Below are 13,992 nucleotides of genomic sequence, written 5' to 3' on the forward strand. Positions count from 1 at the left end.
ACTCATATGTGTGACATGCATGGGTCTAAATCCCAGGTCTCCCGGCCACCGTTGGTGCCCTTTCTACTGCATATTTAGGGGGCCCAATACAACCGTTTTAACTCGCAGAAGGGGCTCTATGTAAAAGTTTTTGCACACTCCCCTCCCCTACTCCAGGGTGTTCTCTGCAATAATTAAAGTCTGCTTTTGATCAAAATGTTTGATTTGAAGACTTGTAGTCTATGGGCCCAATGAGAAATATGTATAAAAAAAACAAAGGAAGATCAAAACCAAAACCTGAAAGAAATAAGGCATAAAATGAGATATTAAATGGACTCAATAAAATATCTGCAGCAAGAACGAGCTTTGACTTTGCAAATTTAGTTCTCTAGAGAGCCAGTTCATAGGTGGGTAATACGGGAGGGCAACGATGTGGAAAGAGCCAAACACGCTGTAGAATTTCAAAGACATGAGCACATGACCCGTAAACAGGAAAGATGTGCCCAGATGTGATATTCTAGTTGGCAAATTCCTAATGTACGCTCTTTACAAATATATATATATATATATATATATGTTGATGCCAGAATTACCTCAATATTTTTTTATTTTTTTTTTGGTACTTCAACAATTATACAAAATTAGGTCATTGTTTATTTGGCTAAAAGAAGTACAGAATTTATGACCCAAATAAAAAATGGCTCATAGCTCACGTGGCCTGCAGGCTGTTTGATAAACATGTACACTTCAAATGAACCAACAAATTTAAAAAAAACAAAGAGCAGCAAAGACTCAGTATATTCTCCAAGGTCCTCTGTGTAGCATCAATTGTTACATCATTATTTTTATATCTGAGATTTCTATTTCAAAGCATTCCAAGCTCCCTTTCGTGTGAAGACTTTCTACATTCCCCACCGTTGTTATAACATCACCATTCCTCTGGGGTGATACTTCAGCTATCCTTATCCAAAAATATTTACCAAACACCTGCATATGGATGATCTCAGAAAATTACCCAAAAATATTTACCAAACACCTGCATACGGATGATCTCAGAAAACGCTATTATTTATAGAGCAAGACGTGGTTACAGCTCTGGCCATACATACTCTCAGGAGGAATTTAAGGTTCCCATTCAGGGCCCCACATCCCACTGATCCATGTCTATCTGAGCCGGTGTCTCAGAATCCACTCATTCCATCTTTTGAAAGCTAAAAGATGTAATTCTCCCTCAGGCACCCGTTTTCTTAAAGTTAACTTTGTAATGAACCCTCTCCCCCAACCCCCCAGAACAGAACCTCACTTGTCATTTCAAGGGTAACTTTTATTGATGAGAAACAGTTCTGCCGATAGGAAAAGGTAGCTTTCTTATTTGCATGACATCTTCCGTTCTGAAATCTTTCCTTCCAAAGATCCAAACCCTTGGTGTTCGTTCTCTTTGAGAAAAAGGAGCTTATCCATCAGTAAGGATCCCACCCTCTTTCAAAAATGAATCGATTTATCATGTCAAAGGATCGCAGGGGCTGGTCGTAGGGCAAAATATGTCCTCCGCCTCGAACAATGACCTTAGAGAAGAAAAATAAAAAACAAAAAATTGAAATTTCACACAAAGTTGCGTTCATCATTAACTTGCATAAAACTGGAAAAATCCCTCCCTGTCTTTTCCTTCTTGGGAGTGAGCTGTCCGCTCCCCAGGCTGTGATGCAATTCTCACCCGGTCAGGCCTGTCGTGGGGAGACCACCCCGGTCACTCCGCCTGCACCCGGGTGGAGGAGTTCACCCAGTTCCACCCTGCGGTGACCTGGGCCCCTGGCCCTCACCCTGCGCTGCGCCTTCCAGCTCGGCCTTTACCCGTTGACAAAGCGGATACTGCGATTATGCAAAAAACGAAACCAACAACAAGCGAAAAATGCCTGCCGCCTGAAATTGTAAAAGGCCATTTTTTGAGCAGCATAGAGTTAGAACACTCTTTCCCCCCAACATTTGATTATGAGAAGTTTTCAAACGTAGAGCAAATCTGAAAGATTTTCGTATGCGCACCATTCAGGTTCTCTCACTAACGCCCGCCTGACTCGCCTCCTCGCACGGGGGTCCCACGGCTTGTGTATTGTTCCATCGTATTTTCTGACGCGTTTCAAAGTCAAATAGATCAGTACACTTTCCCCCAAATGGTATGCGGAATTAATGCACAGTTTTAAGCACAGACTCGCCAAGTTTGGATAACAGTGGAGCTCTGTGGCCCCTCTCGGGATGTATAAACACCCCCCAAACGCCTAGGTGAGGTGAGTTCAGACCCACGCATGGACCTACGAGGGGTCCACCCTTGTGCTGGGCTCCCCACTGACAAAAAGGGGACCTATCTCTCCACTGACCAAGCCTCTAGCATTAGCACGTGTCCCAAGTAGAAGACAAGGGGTGGCCTTCGTGATTCAATTCCAAAGGGAAAGGACGGACGCTGAGTGCTGGGAGGTGACACGCAGGCGAGACCGCCGCGGCCTGTGGTGCTCTGTGGCACGTGGAGAGCAGATGGGTTCGTAGCAGATGAACGGAGTGAACACACCCAGCACAAGGATCACAGGCAGTAACTTCTAGCTGCTGAATCGCAACCAGCAATTAAAAATCACTTTGACGAGGGCCTTCCTGAGAGGCTGGGCTCGTTTTACCTGCCCCAGGTGAAGGGAACTGAGGCGTTTATTATATTAACCTTGTCCCCCAACACCCACCACCTCACAGGCAACCTCGCTGTGAGGTGAGAGGGATCGACGCCATTTAGATGAATTTACTTTGCAGCTCAGCTGGCCAGGCTGTGCGCGGACAAATGCCGAGAGCGCATTCACGTCGGGCAGAGGTGGCTGAGCTCTTTGGGGCTCTTAGGTGGCCTGTCCAAGTCACACAACTGTAAGTGAGAGAATTAGCTAGGACCCTGGCTTCTGACGCAAACACCAGTGTTTTAAGTCACATCATTGTATTCGTAGAAGAATCCTTACTCTTGGACCGCGCTTCAGGGCTTAGTCACAGAACACCGCACCCACCTCTCAGCAGCCCCCGAGGGAGGGGAGGGAAGGGGACCACCCTGCAGATGTGACACTGGACCTACTCCTCCTACGAGGTCGGAAACACCTGCCTCGTGTCACTCTCCGTGGAAGTCAGCATGTCGCACTCTTTGTCACAGGCTGGAAGTAACAGGCAGACGTGTGACAAGAGCCCCTGCAGATGACTCTGGAGGAAAACGTTCGCTGCCCCCACTCTCCCGGGGTAGCACCCTCTTCCTGTAAACTCCCCTCCAAATCTCTGGCCTTGGCAGGAATCGGATGAGTGATTTTTATGCAACCTCAGCTCAGCGGAGGACACTTCACGAAGTCATGTTTGTGACAAAACCCAGCTGCTTCGACTGGAAATGAGTTTGGCGGCCATGGTCCAGAGCAGCAGTAAACTGAATACCTGAGAGCTAAGGTCACGCTGCCTCCAGGGCCAGCCGGCAGCCAGCGGGGGGGCCGCACAGAGTGTTGGGGCCTGGGCTCGGGGTGGGGGGGTGGGGGGGGTCAGAGCACAGGAGCAGGGCTCCAGGCACGCAAGCTGTGTGACCTTGGGCACGTACCTGAACCTCTCTCAGCCTCAGTTTCTTTACACGACAGGGAAAGAATTACCACTGGGCGCAGTTGAGACTTGCAGGAGAAATTAATGAAATCATGTCCGAGGACACTCAGCAGGATGCTCGGCCTGGGGTGACACTCAAGAAATACTAGTCATTGTCTTTAGTCTTCTGACAATGACCCTTATTCAAAATCCAACATCAATGTGCTTCTATCAACTACCCTTGAATACTCTGTTCCTACATTACATCGAAAATCTTGATTTAAGGAAATTGTTTACAACTTGAACATGCATAAAACTACCTGAGCTGGCTAAATGGACGGCTGGGCCTGCCCATAGACGCCAGTTCTGAAGGGCTGGGGGGGCCCAAGAATTTGCATCTCTAACACTTCCAGGGTAATGCTGATGCTGTGGTCCAGGCACGACTGAGGACTCCTGATTAGAACTTTTTCTATCCTGCGGCAAATCCGGCAACTCTCGGTTGACTTGGAGGGAGACTACAAATAGAAATGTGTTTAGCCCGGCTGGGCATGGCTCAGCGGTTGAGCGTCGGCCTAGGATCCAGGCGATCGGGGTTTGATTCCCGGTCAGGGCACATGCCCGGGTTGCGGGCTCGATCAATGACTCTCTCATCCTTGATGTTTCTGTCTCTCTCTCTCCCTCTCCTTTCCTCTCTCTGAAATCAATAAAGATATATTTAAAAAAAAAAAAAAAAAAAAAAGAAATGTGTTGAACTCCTACTCATGACCTCACCTTAGTGGATTTCTTCCTGATCGTCTGCTTTCCTGGATTTTACACACACACACACGCACACACACGCCTGCCTTCTATATCCATGATAATCACGTGATCAAGAAGAGACGACACGGCTGGGTGTTATAATTCTGATTCTCTGTGACCTGCCTGGCCCTGGTCCATTGTCAGCTGCCATATGTAATGACAAATGCCATCAAAAATGGTGTTGCCCTGGCCGGCGTGGCTCAGTGGTTAGAAGGTTGGCCCAGGCACTGAAGGGTCCCAGGTTCAAGGGCAGGGGCAAGGGCACGTACCTGGGTTGCAGGTTCGATCCCCGGCCCCGCATGGGGCGTGTGCTGGAGGCAACCAATCGATGTGTCTCTCTCACATGGATGTTTCTCTCTCTCCCCCTTCCACTCTCTCTGAAAAAGCAATGGAAAAAAATACACCCTCGGGTGAAGATTAACCAAAAAAAATTGGTGTTATTAAGATGGGAAAGGAAAGCTCATTTGGGAACAAAGTCTTTTTCACTTGCCACAAATTCTCAAAGGATATTCCCCAGCCGATTCACGGACAGCATTTTGCTGATGTTAACCTCACAGATCTACGAGAGCTGCAAAACAAACCCCTCTGCTGTTTACAGCCACACCGCTCCCGCTCCCAAGTCAAGGCCGCAGGCCACTCCGCAGTTCTCAAGGTGTGCAGCAGGCTGTGACAGGGCTGTGATTACCTATTCAAATGCGACACGATTCGTCTCAAGGCTCCCTGGGCAGAAATGGCCTCATCACCAGAGGCTGTCTCTGCGCTGTTTCCACACTAGGCCGAAGCCGATGGACTCAAGTGTTCCAGATGTTCTGGGGGTCACGAACGTGTCATGAATTTTAAAAGGGCCCCATAAAACACGTCAAAGCCTCGATTCACTCTGTGTTTTAGAGAATTGTACAGTTCTGCCTGGAACTGGAAACACGGTCCTGGCAGTAAAGGCTTCCCAGTCGTGCCTCTTTAGAGGGAAAAATACAATGTAGGGGGAATTCCTAGGGGTGTGTGTATGCGGGGGTGTCGGGGGACTGCACGGGGCTCTTGGAGGACAGATCACTGGACAGATCGTGGAGGGTGGGTGGGGGGAGGGAAGCATTGCAGACAGAGGACTCTGTGCGTGCACGAGCCGCGGGGCATGGGATTCATGGCACGTGCCTGTGCCTTAACCTGCAAATGGTTCCATTTATGAAGGTATAGAGGGAAAACACAGGAAGGGTAAACAAGGTAAACCTCAAGTGACATGCTGAGATGTGTGGACCTTATCCTGCAGGATCTGCATGTGTTAAAATACACAAAACGTAAAATGATCGTTCTAACCATTTTACAGTGAACAGTCCAGTAGCATTCGGTGCATTCGATGCTGTGCAACCATCACACTACCTAGATGCAGGGTGTTTTCATCATTTCAGAGGAAGCCCCATCCCCAGGGGCCATCACTCCCCACTGCCCTCTCCCTGCCCCTGCCTGGCACCCACTGACCTGCTTTCTGTCTCTGCGGGTTTGCCTGGTCTGGATACGTCCTAGAGGGTTATGTGCGGTCGGGACAGTGACATGCTCAGGTCTGCACTCGGGGAGGACGACTTACCATGTGCTGAGGGGCTGATCTGAAAGGGAACGGTACCGGGGCAGGCGGGGGGCCCAGCTGTTCAGGTGACAAAGATGTAGGCTCGTAGGACAGGCAACGAGAAGGGCAAGGAAGTGGGGGCTGCTGGGGCGGAAGCAGCGACATTAGTGACCAATTAGATACAAAGCTTGAGAGAGAGCACCCCCTAAACCACACGCCCCCTCCCCGCTGCAGGCTTTCTCTTTCTCAAAATAAATTGAAGAAACATCCCCCCAAATGGGTCCATTTTATAAGGTTCGAAGCGACTCTGAAACCTTGGCTCGGGAAATCGGAGGGGAGGGCTGCAAACATCTGCAGGAAGACAAGAAGGTGATGTCGCCTGCGTCCGGCCCTGCATCCCCGCTTAGTTCTAGTATAACTGGCGATCATCGCTTCAAGGCACACCAACCACATTCACGGGAACCTTCTGGTGGTGTCAGAGCCCTTGGGACACTCCCGAGCTGGTCTGTTTGGGACGCCGGGCCAGACAGGGTCTCTAGATTTAACTGTGTTCCTGACCCACAGCCTAAGGGGACCCGGACCTGCAAACGTCCCCAGGTTCCAGGAATTTCGGATGCCATTTCTTTAAAGAAAACAAGGTGCGCAGTTTTTGCTACTAAAGCAAAGACGGGTGCAAAGCGAAACAGGGCCCTCAGCCCAGGTGACAATGTGACAATCTTAATGTAACTTTATTTCCTTTCCTCCCACTGCCCATTCCTCCACCCCACTCCACCCTCTCTACCTTGTTAACTTGTTGGCTCTATTTAACATTCCCACAAGCAAGTTTGTGAATCTGGTTACACTTGCAATTAAACAACAAAAGAGGTTACTGTTTAAAAAGCAAACCCAATTCCCTCTTTGTTCTTCAAATAGTATTAATTTTTCAAACCCATCCTCCTTTGTGTGGGTAATACGGTAGATGCTAAACTTCTTAGTATTTATTCACTTCCCATAATGAAATGGTTCTCTGTTAAATTTCAGTAGGTTATTAAAAACCACTCAACAGCTAAGAGAAAAGTATGCATCACTGCCCAGCGGTCACACCTCAGTAAATAGATCTGCTATCCAATTTATATATTTTAAATAATACAATAAATTAGCTCCCCGAGTATTAGCTAAGTGCATATCTGGGCAGCTTAATTTAGAAGCATTCTCTTAGTGCTAATAAGCCCTCTCTAATGAAAAAGAAACACATAAGTTGAGAGGACTCTTGGCAAACAGAGTAAAATTGGGATTTGCTATTGTTTATTATTTCCTTTGTTTTCAGGAAGCAAGCTGCGTCCTCTTTTGAGAAAAGGGAAATAACCCAACTACCAAGAATTCAATTTTTAAAAAGATGACACTGGAGTCGGCCCCCGAGGTAATGAAACTTTTACACCCCCTTCCCTAAACTGCTTTCCCCAAATATTCCCCCTTGCTCCTCTTATGTGACACAGAAAGGAAATAGTCTTGAGCTGACATAAGTGATGCATCCTTTAGCTTGGAGGGAATTGTTGTCAACTATTCATTATCTCCGCATGTCTAGCCTGTTTCCTAGAAGACGCTGTGGCGTGTACGACTGGCGAGCGACAATAGAGTCCCTTGAGAACTGCAGCATTCACACACACACACACACACACACACACACACACACACACACACACACGCGCGCGAGAAGGGCGTAGGCATGAGGCAGGGGCCGGCTTGATTTTAATTCTAATCTGCCGGGCATTTACGGAGTGCCAGGACCTGTGCTAAGGGGTTTGCGAAAAACAGAAATCATACGTTCTTCCTGTCCTCAGGGGCTCAGCGTCACACAGGGGAGGAAGGCGGCTAACGAGTTAAAGGAAACCCCAGTGTGGTCCATGCAACGGGCGGGGTGGTGCAGAGAGATGCAGGGAGGCTTCTGGGAGGAGGCTTCCTGCAGGTGATGCTGGAGCTTAGCTTCCAGGGGCAAGTGGAGGTTTCCCCGGGGGTCAGGGGCGGAAGGGCCTCGCGAGGGTTAGGGAGAGCGTCCCCCCTGCAAGCTGCTGGCCCGCAAAACAGCAGGGTGTGTGTTTGGAAAATTATAAGGTGTTTTGTCTTCTCATTGAGAAAAAGGGACAGTGAGAGTTCAGGTTGGGGAAGGAGCGGAGGCCGGATCCAACATCTCGGCTGTTCTAGGAAAGAGTCTGGGCTCCGTTCTGCAGGGAGCAGAGTCAGGGGGAGGGTCAAACAAAGGAAAAACACGACCAGACTTGCGTTTGGGAAAAAGTGCAGAGAGGAGGGTAGGTTGGAGGAGAGGGAGACTAGTTAAGACCAGCTAAGGAGGCTCTTGTAAAAGGCAAGAAATTTAAACAACTTAAAACATATTTGGAGTGTTCGTGAACAGCAGCTTTTAGAACTTGGGCCTTTCCTTCAACCACCACAGGGAGAAACTGTTTTACTCTAGAATTCATAAGGCGGGGTAGCCATGGTTTTTCCTGGTGTCCCTAAAATGCTGCACTTTTTTTTATTGGTTTGTATAAAATCAGTGTTTTTCTCTTGAAGTAATTCTCCGTGGTTTCTGTCGCAAGCAGCAGGAAATGAATCAAGTCAGGGCAGAGAAGGAGATGCTAGAAAGCAGATGTGAGAAACGCTAGCTAAGGAACTGAGGGAGTAATATTTGCCAATTACAATTTTTCTTAATTTTCTGGTAAGACTTGCAGCAAAACGGCTGCTAAACAGCTTCCCTTCCTTGTTGTTTTGTGGGAAAGTGATGGAAGGGAGGGGACTTGTTGGGAAAACACTCAGAGTCTTCTCCCAGATGGCCCCGGGCTTGCCTGCAAATCCGCCACAGAAGTTGAAATCTGCCTCTTTTACTCTGTTGCTTCTTAGACTGAGCCACTGCGGGTGAGTGGACGTAAAACGACGCCGAAGGAGCCCTGGCCGGCATGCTCAGTGGTTAGAGCCTGGCCTGCGCACCGGGGGCTGTGGGTTCAATTCCCGGTCAAGGTCACATACCTGATTGCAGGTTCGATCACCGGCCCTGGTTGGGGGGGGGGGGTGAGAAGCAACCAATCGATGTGTCTCTCTCACATCGATGTTTCTCTCTCTCTTTCTTCCCCCTTCCCTTCCACTCTCTCTAAAAATCAATGGAAAAAATATCCTCAGGCAAGGATTAACAAAAAAACAAACAAACAAATAAAAAAGATGTCCAAGGAATACATTTCTGTTTTTTGGGGTTTTTTTGAGCTGGATAGTTAGGTAGCCAACCTCAGCACAGGACATCCTGAGAGAAAAATGCATCTGCAAAACCAAAGCAGCTCCAACAACGATGCATGACATGCTCACCCCACCCTTTCATTGTGCGTGGATGCTGGTCTTTCAATCTGATGGTAGCCAGAGATGAAGACAGAAAAGACAGCAAGAGACGAAGAAGGCCAACCATGAGTGTCAGACACGGGAAAAGACGTTAACCCCCCTTCAACTCAACAAGCCCAGGGGAAGGATGACTAGAGACGAGGCCACGAGGGGGTGATGCAGTGGAATGACCAGGATTCCTACACATCACTGGCAAGAGCGCATCAATGTGGGGAACAGTCTGGCATTCTCTCATGAAGATAAGATGCTCAAATCCTGTGAGCTCACCAATTCCACCTCTAGGCATTATTTTTAGAGAAACTCTTACACACACAGGCACAAGGAGACGTGCAAGAGTGCTCGTAGCAGCAATATTTGTAGCAGCAAAAAAGTGGAAACCCAAATGTCCAGTAGCAACAGAGTGGGCAGATAACATAATCATGCAATGGAATACTACGCAGCCACGAAAAAGGAAAGAGCACAACTGAACATATCAACGTGGATGGATCTCACAGAACGCTGAGTAGCAAAAGTGTGTTACTGTTACATACACAGTGATCCCTTTCTCTAAAATTAAACCTGAAAAGTAAAATATTGTTTACAGAGATGTTTATCTATAGTGAAACTATTAATTTTCAAAAAGGGGAAAAGGGTTATGAAAACAAAATAAGAGAATGGGATTGGGGAGGGCGAGCTCACAGTAATGCTGCATTTCTTAAACCCGTCGGTAGGTGTAAGGGCCGGTAAGTTCATTTATCACCGCTTGTTGTATCTTACACACGTATTATACATATTCTCTGGATGTTATTCAATTTTTAGTTTAAGAAAAGAAAAACCACCCACTGATGCCAGCAAACTCACAAAACTATAAATCTTTAAGAAATTTAACATGCTCTCTGCTGTGCTGTTTTCTTCTGCCCAACAGAGAGATGAGGAGATGGGCCATTTGTCTAAAAACAGTAAGTGGGGAGGGTACAGAGAAGCAACTGAATGGAAACAAAGGCAAAAATGGGGAGTCCCCCTCTGCAAAGCAGCTCTAAGGAGACAGAGCTAGCTGGTGCCAGGATCTAAACCTTGGGACTCCGGTTGCTGCATCAAAAAATAAATATTAGGAACAAAAACAAACATGCACATCTCCGTGCTGGACGTCAGAAGAGCAAGTTGCCAAATATTTGAGGTTTTTTTCTGGGTTGTTTTTCACTCTCTAAATCTAAACTCCCATAGTCCCCTTCTTCTCCGTTTCCATATGTTAGACGCTAAGTACACACGGAAAAACAAAACCAAAAAGGCTGGGTGCTTCGTTTACTGTCAACAGGGATGGTTCCGATTACTGTTCTCGGAGAGGGGACTCACTGCTTTAGCAACATCTCGTTCCTCCGTGTCGCCGCTTTGATTTCCATCATTAGCCTGCCGTGGAGCAAAATGTGGGACACCCCCAGCCCCCTGTTCCTTCCTCCTCTCACCAAGACAGTCCCCTCACTACAGAGAAGCTGAAACTGGATACAGTTACAGTAGTTCCAGGCCCTTCCCATAAACAACATTTGGCCCATTTCACCATTTGAGCCTTTAACACATAGTATCTATTAAGGACCCTCTTACACTGGGAAGTGCTTCTTGCCCTGTGAAAACAGAGTAAGGTTAGGACAAGTCAATAAAGGCAGGAAGAATCAATATGACATGCTTACCAGGGGGCAGCGATGTATAAGCATTATTTCAATTAATCCTAATCATGAATCCTGCCCTGAGAGAGGTGGGTATTAATATTACCCCGCTTCACAGGCGAGGAATCTCCCGGCGAGCGTCAGGGACTTGCCCAAGGACACATGCCTAGTGAGTGGTGGACCAGGAAGCGAATCCAGGTCTAACGTAGTATCCAGTCCCTTAATCCCTCTACGACAAGGTCACTGGGCTGCGGTGACAGAAGTAGTTAGAATTGCCCAGGAAATAAACTAGAAATAAAATCCCTCTACTTGATAGTTAAGCTTAGAACTTCTCCATCTGGAGTCACCAAAGGTGGCCTGTGGTTGGGGTTGTGAAGGGTCTGAAAATTATTTTTAACAGTTCAAATACTCTTAACACATGGGCTCTTGGTCTTTTTTGTCTTGGTCTTATTCTGGGAGTGTCCCTAGGTTGCACTAGACAATAGCCATGGACTCTTATGGCTGTTGTCCAGGGCAACCTAGGGACACTCTCGGAATAATGTTTTAAAATATAATATACAATATAACATAACAACAAAATATAGAAATAAAAGAGATCCCACATGAAGCCATACATTGAAGTTATCAATAGAGTAAAAAACAAATTTGTGATACAGTAGGACACGTACTTCTATATGAACACATTCAATAAGAGCAACCAGTGGGCCTGACAACTACTGTAATTTTAAAGCACTGATGGCCATAAATGTTGTTTCAAGGTATCTGCAACAGCGTATGCATTTGATACGAAAATATGTCTGCTTTCTATTGGTGACAAAGTCAAAGACACTGCCAATGCCGCCGTGGTTTGTGGCCGCCACTCATAATGGCAGGAAATGCTAAATTTCTTAATTCATAATGGAAGGAAATGCTGTTTTGGTTAGCGCTTAGTAAAAATAAAGCTGCAATTTTTTTCCCCCTTCTAAGTTCACTGACCCCTTGAATCCTAACCACAGGCAGGCCCGACACCCAGGTGAAGAACCCTTCTTAAATAACCCAACGATCGCCTCATGGAAGTGCTAAGTTTATTCCTGATACAGCTTCAGTCCAAATCAATGCATGTGCATTCCTGCTTTGACGTGGCATTAGCTGTATCCATTCATCCATCATAGCATTTGCTCAATAATTAACATCCACAAACAACAGGTAAGGACCTAATATCCAGAAACAAGTCCACCGTGACTGGTGGACCAGTCAGTCTCCGCTGAGAACCCCTCAGGGTGGTGCTTACAGTAGGCCCTCCTTGATCTAATGGTTTCTTTGTTGGAAAGTAACAAAGACACACTGCTACCTAAAGACTTTGTACCCGAGGACCACGTCGTTTCAGTACAGGGCAAAAACTTGGCTGGGAAAAAGAAGCCAATGTTTTGAATGAATTAGAGTCTAAATTACCCACGGTCTATCGGTGTTTTGAGAGGACAAAGGCCACTTGTAAGCCTACAATGCATGGCAGGGACTGAGATCTAAAATGTAGCGTCAAGTTTTGGCTGAAGATTTCAGGGAACCAGAGCCACATCAGCAGACACTGTGGACTAGGGGACACTTTGCTAAATGTGATGCTTCAGCTCAATGACTGGTTTGTTAAGAGTATAACTATATTCTCAGGTTTCTGGCTGGCCTGGAAGTAAGTAAAATAGGTCGGGGTGTAGAAAACACTTGAGGCATCAGAATGGTAGTTTATCGAAATATAAGCCACACAGGGCTCCTGCAAGATGAAGGCCATTTTAGTACCAATAGAGGGACAAAAGGCATCACAGTTCAGGGTTCCCCCAAACTGGCGACACATTAGAATTCCCTAAGACACTTAAATACTGATGCTCAGGTCCTACCCCAGATCAATAAAGTCAGAATATCTGGAGACAGGGCCTGGGAATTACATTAGTCAGGGTCAAGTCGTGCTGATTTAGTTAATGTAGTAGATAAAAAATGGTCCCAAATTCTTTGCCGAATTCTGCCCATCGAGATGAATCTGGCTTTGCTCTGTGGTTTTCTTTGACCCAGAGAATGCAATGGAAATAACATTCTGGGACTTTGGAACCCTGGCCTTAAAAGGACTGTCATCTTTGCTTCTCAATTAGGGGAACCAGCTTCATGCTGTGAAAGCCAGGCCAGGACACTGCCTGGTTAGAGGCCATCTGGAGAGGAGACCACCTTGGATGTCCCAGCTTCAGCCAAACTCTCAGCTGAATGCAGTTGCATGTGTGACCTCAGCCCGCATCATCTGAATCAGAAGAACCACCCAGCTGAGCCCATTCCACCCGCATCATTGTGACAAAGAATAAATTATTGTATTTAAGCCACTACATTTTGGTGTGATTTCTTATTCCAGAATAAGCAAGTGGAAAAAAAGATTTGCCGACAATGCTCTATTCTTCTTCTTGGAAGATCGGTTGTTTCCTCTCTTGGAATCTCAACATGAATTGAAAAGCAAGGCTGGATTCATCTTTCTAATGCTGCTAGAAGACAAAATTACACTGAGAGTGTAGGCAAAAGCTTACATAATACAAACAAAGGAAGGCCAATATTCCATGTGGTCTTAGGCAAGCCCCCCGGCTCCTGAGAGCTTGCAACTACATTATCTGGGTGGCCAAGGTGACAGACAGAGACATCCACCATCAGATCCCCCTTCATGGGTGCACTTGCTGCCCAGCTGCTGGGAGTCCAGTCAGCAGGAAGCCTCCAGCTGTCCAGCTCCTTCAGGGTCTGCACAGAGCAGTGTTTCCTAAGATGATGCCCACATTTAGTGACTGAGCGAGGTGGGTTTAGAAAGGCCTGGTCGTTTTGGCCGGATGTGGAACACTGATGGAAACTACTCTCTCTGGAGCTCCCTGCAAGGCTGGCCAAGGTTTATTAGGCCTGTGTCACAGCTGGATCTCCAACCCCTTCCTTTCAAAGGTGCCAATTTCTAATAAACATCTTGTATCCCAAATTTAGTCTCAATGCCTGCTTCTGGAGAACCCGCCATGAGGTCTAAGAGGTTTTCATTTTGAGGATGTGGGGTGTGGTTTGATTGCTATGTTCTGGTTTCCGGGCCACAGTCTG

The 13,992-nt window shown here is 47.0% G+C and overlaps 1 protein-coding gene across 3 annotated transcripts in view; it reads right to left on the bottom strand.

The window, feature by feature from the left end:
• Positions 1-1,288: 1,288 nt before the first annotated feature.
• The window catches only part of CPVL (carboxypeptidase vitellogenic like), an 81,149-nt gene continuing 68,445 nt past the window's right edge, over positions 1,289-13,992 (bottom strand). For all 3 annotated transcript variants that reach the window (XM_087821429.1, XM_087821428.1, XM_087821430.1), the window contains one exon: positions 1,289-1,544. In XM_087821429.1, coding sequence (XP_087677555.1) covers positions 1,440-1,544 — 105 coding nt within the window. In that variant the 3' untranslated portion in view covers positions 1,289-1,439. The remainder of the gene's footprint in view (positions 1,545-13,992) is intronic.

The sequence above is a fragment of the Miniopterus natalensis genome, chromosome 10 (genome assembly GCF_054644295.1).
Source record: "Miniopterus natalensis isolate mMinNat1 chromosome 10, mMinNat1.hap1, whole genome shotgun sequence".
NCBI classification, from domain to species: domain Eukaryota; kingdom Metazoa; phylum Chordata; class Mammalia; order Chiroptera; family Miniopteridae; genus Miniopterus; species Miniopterus natalensis.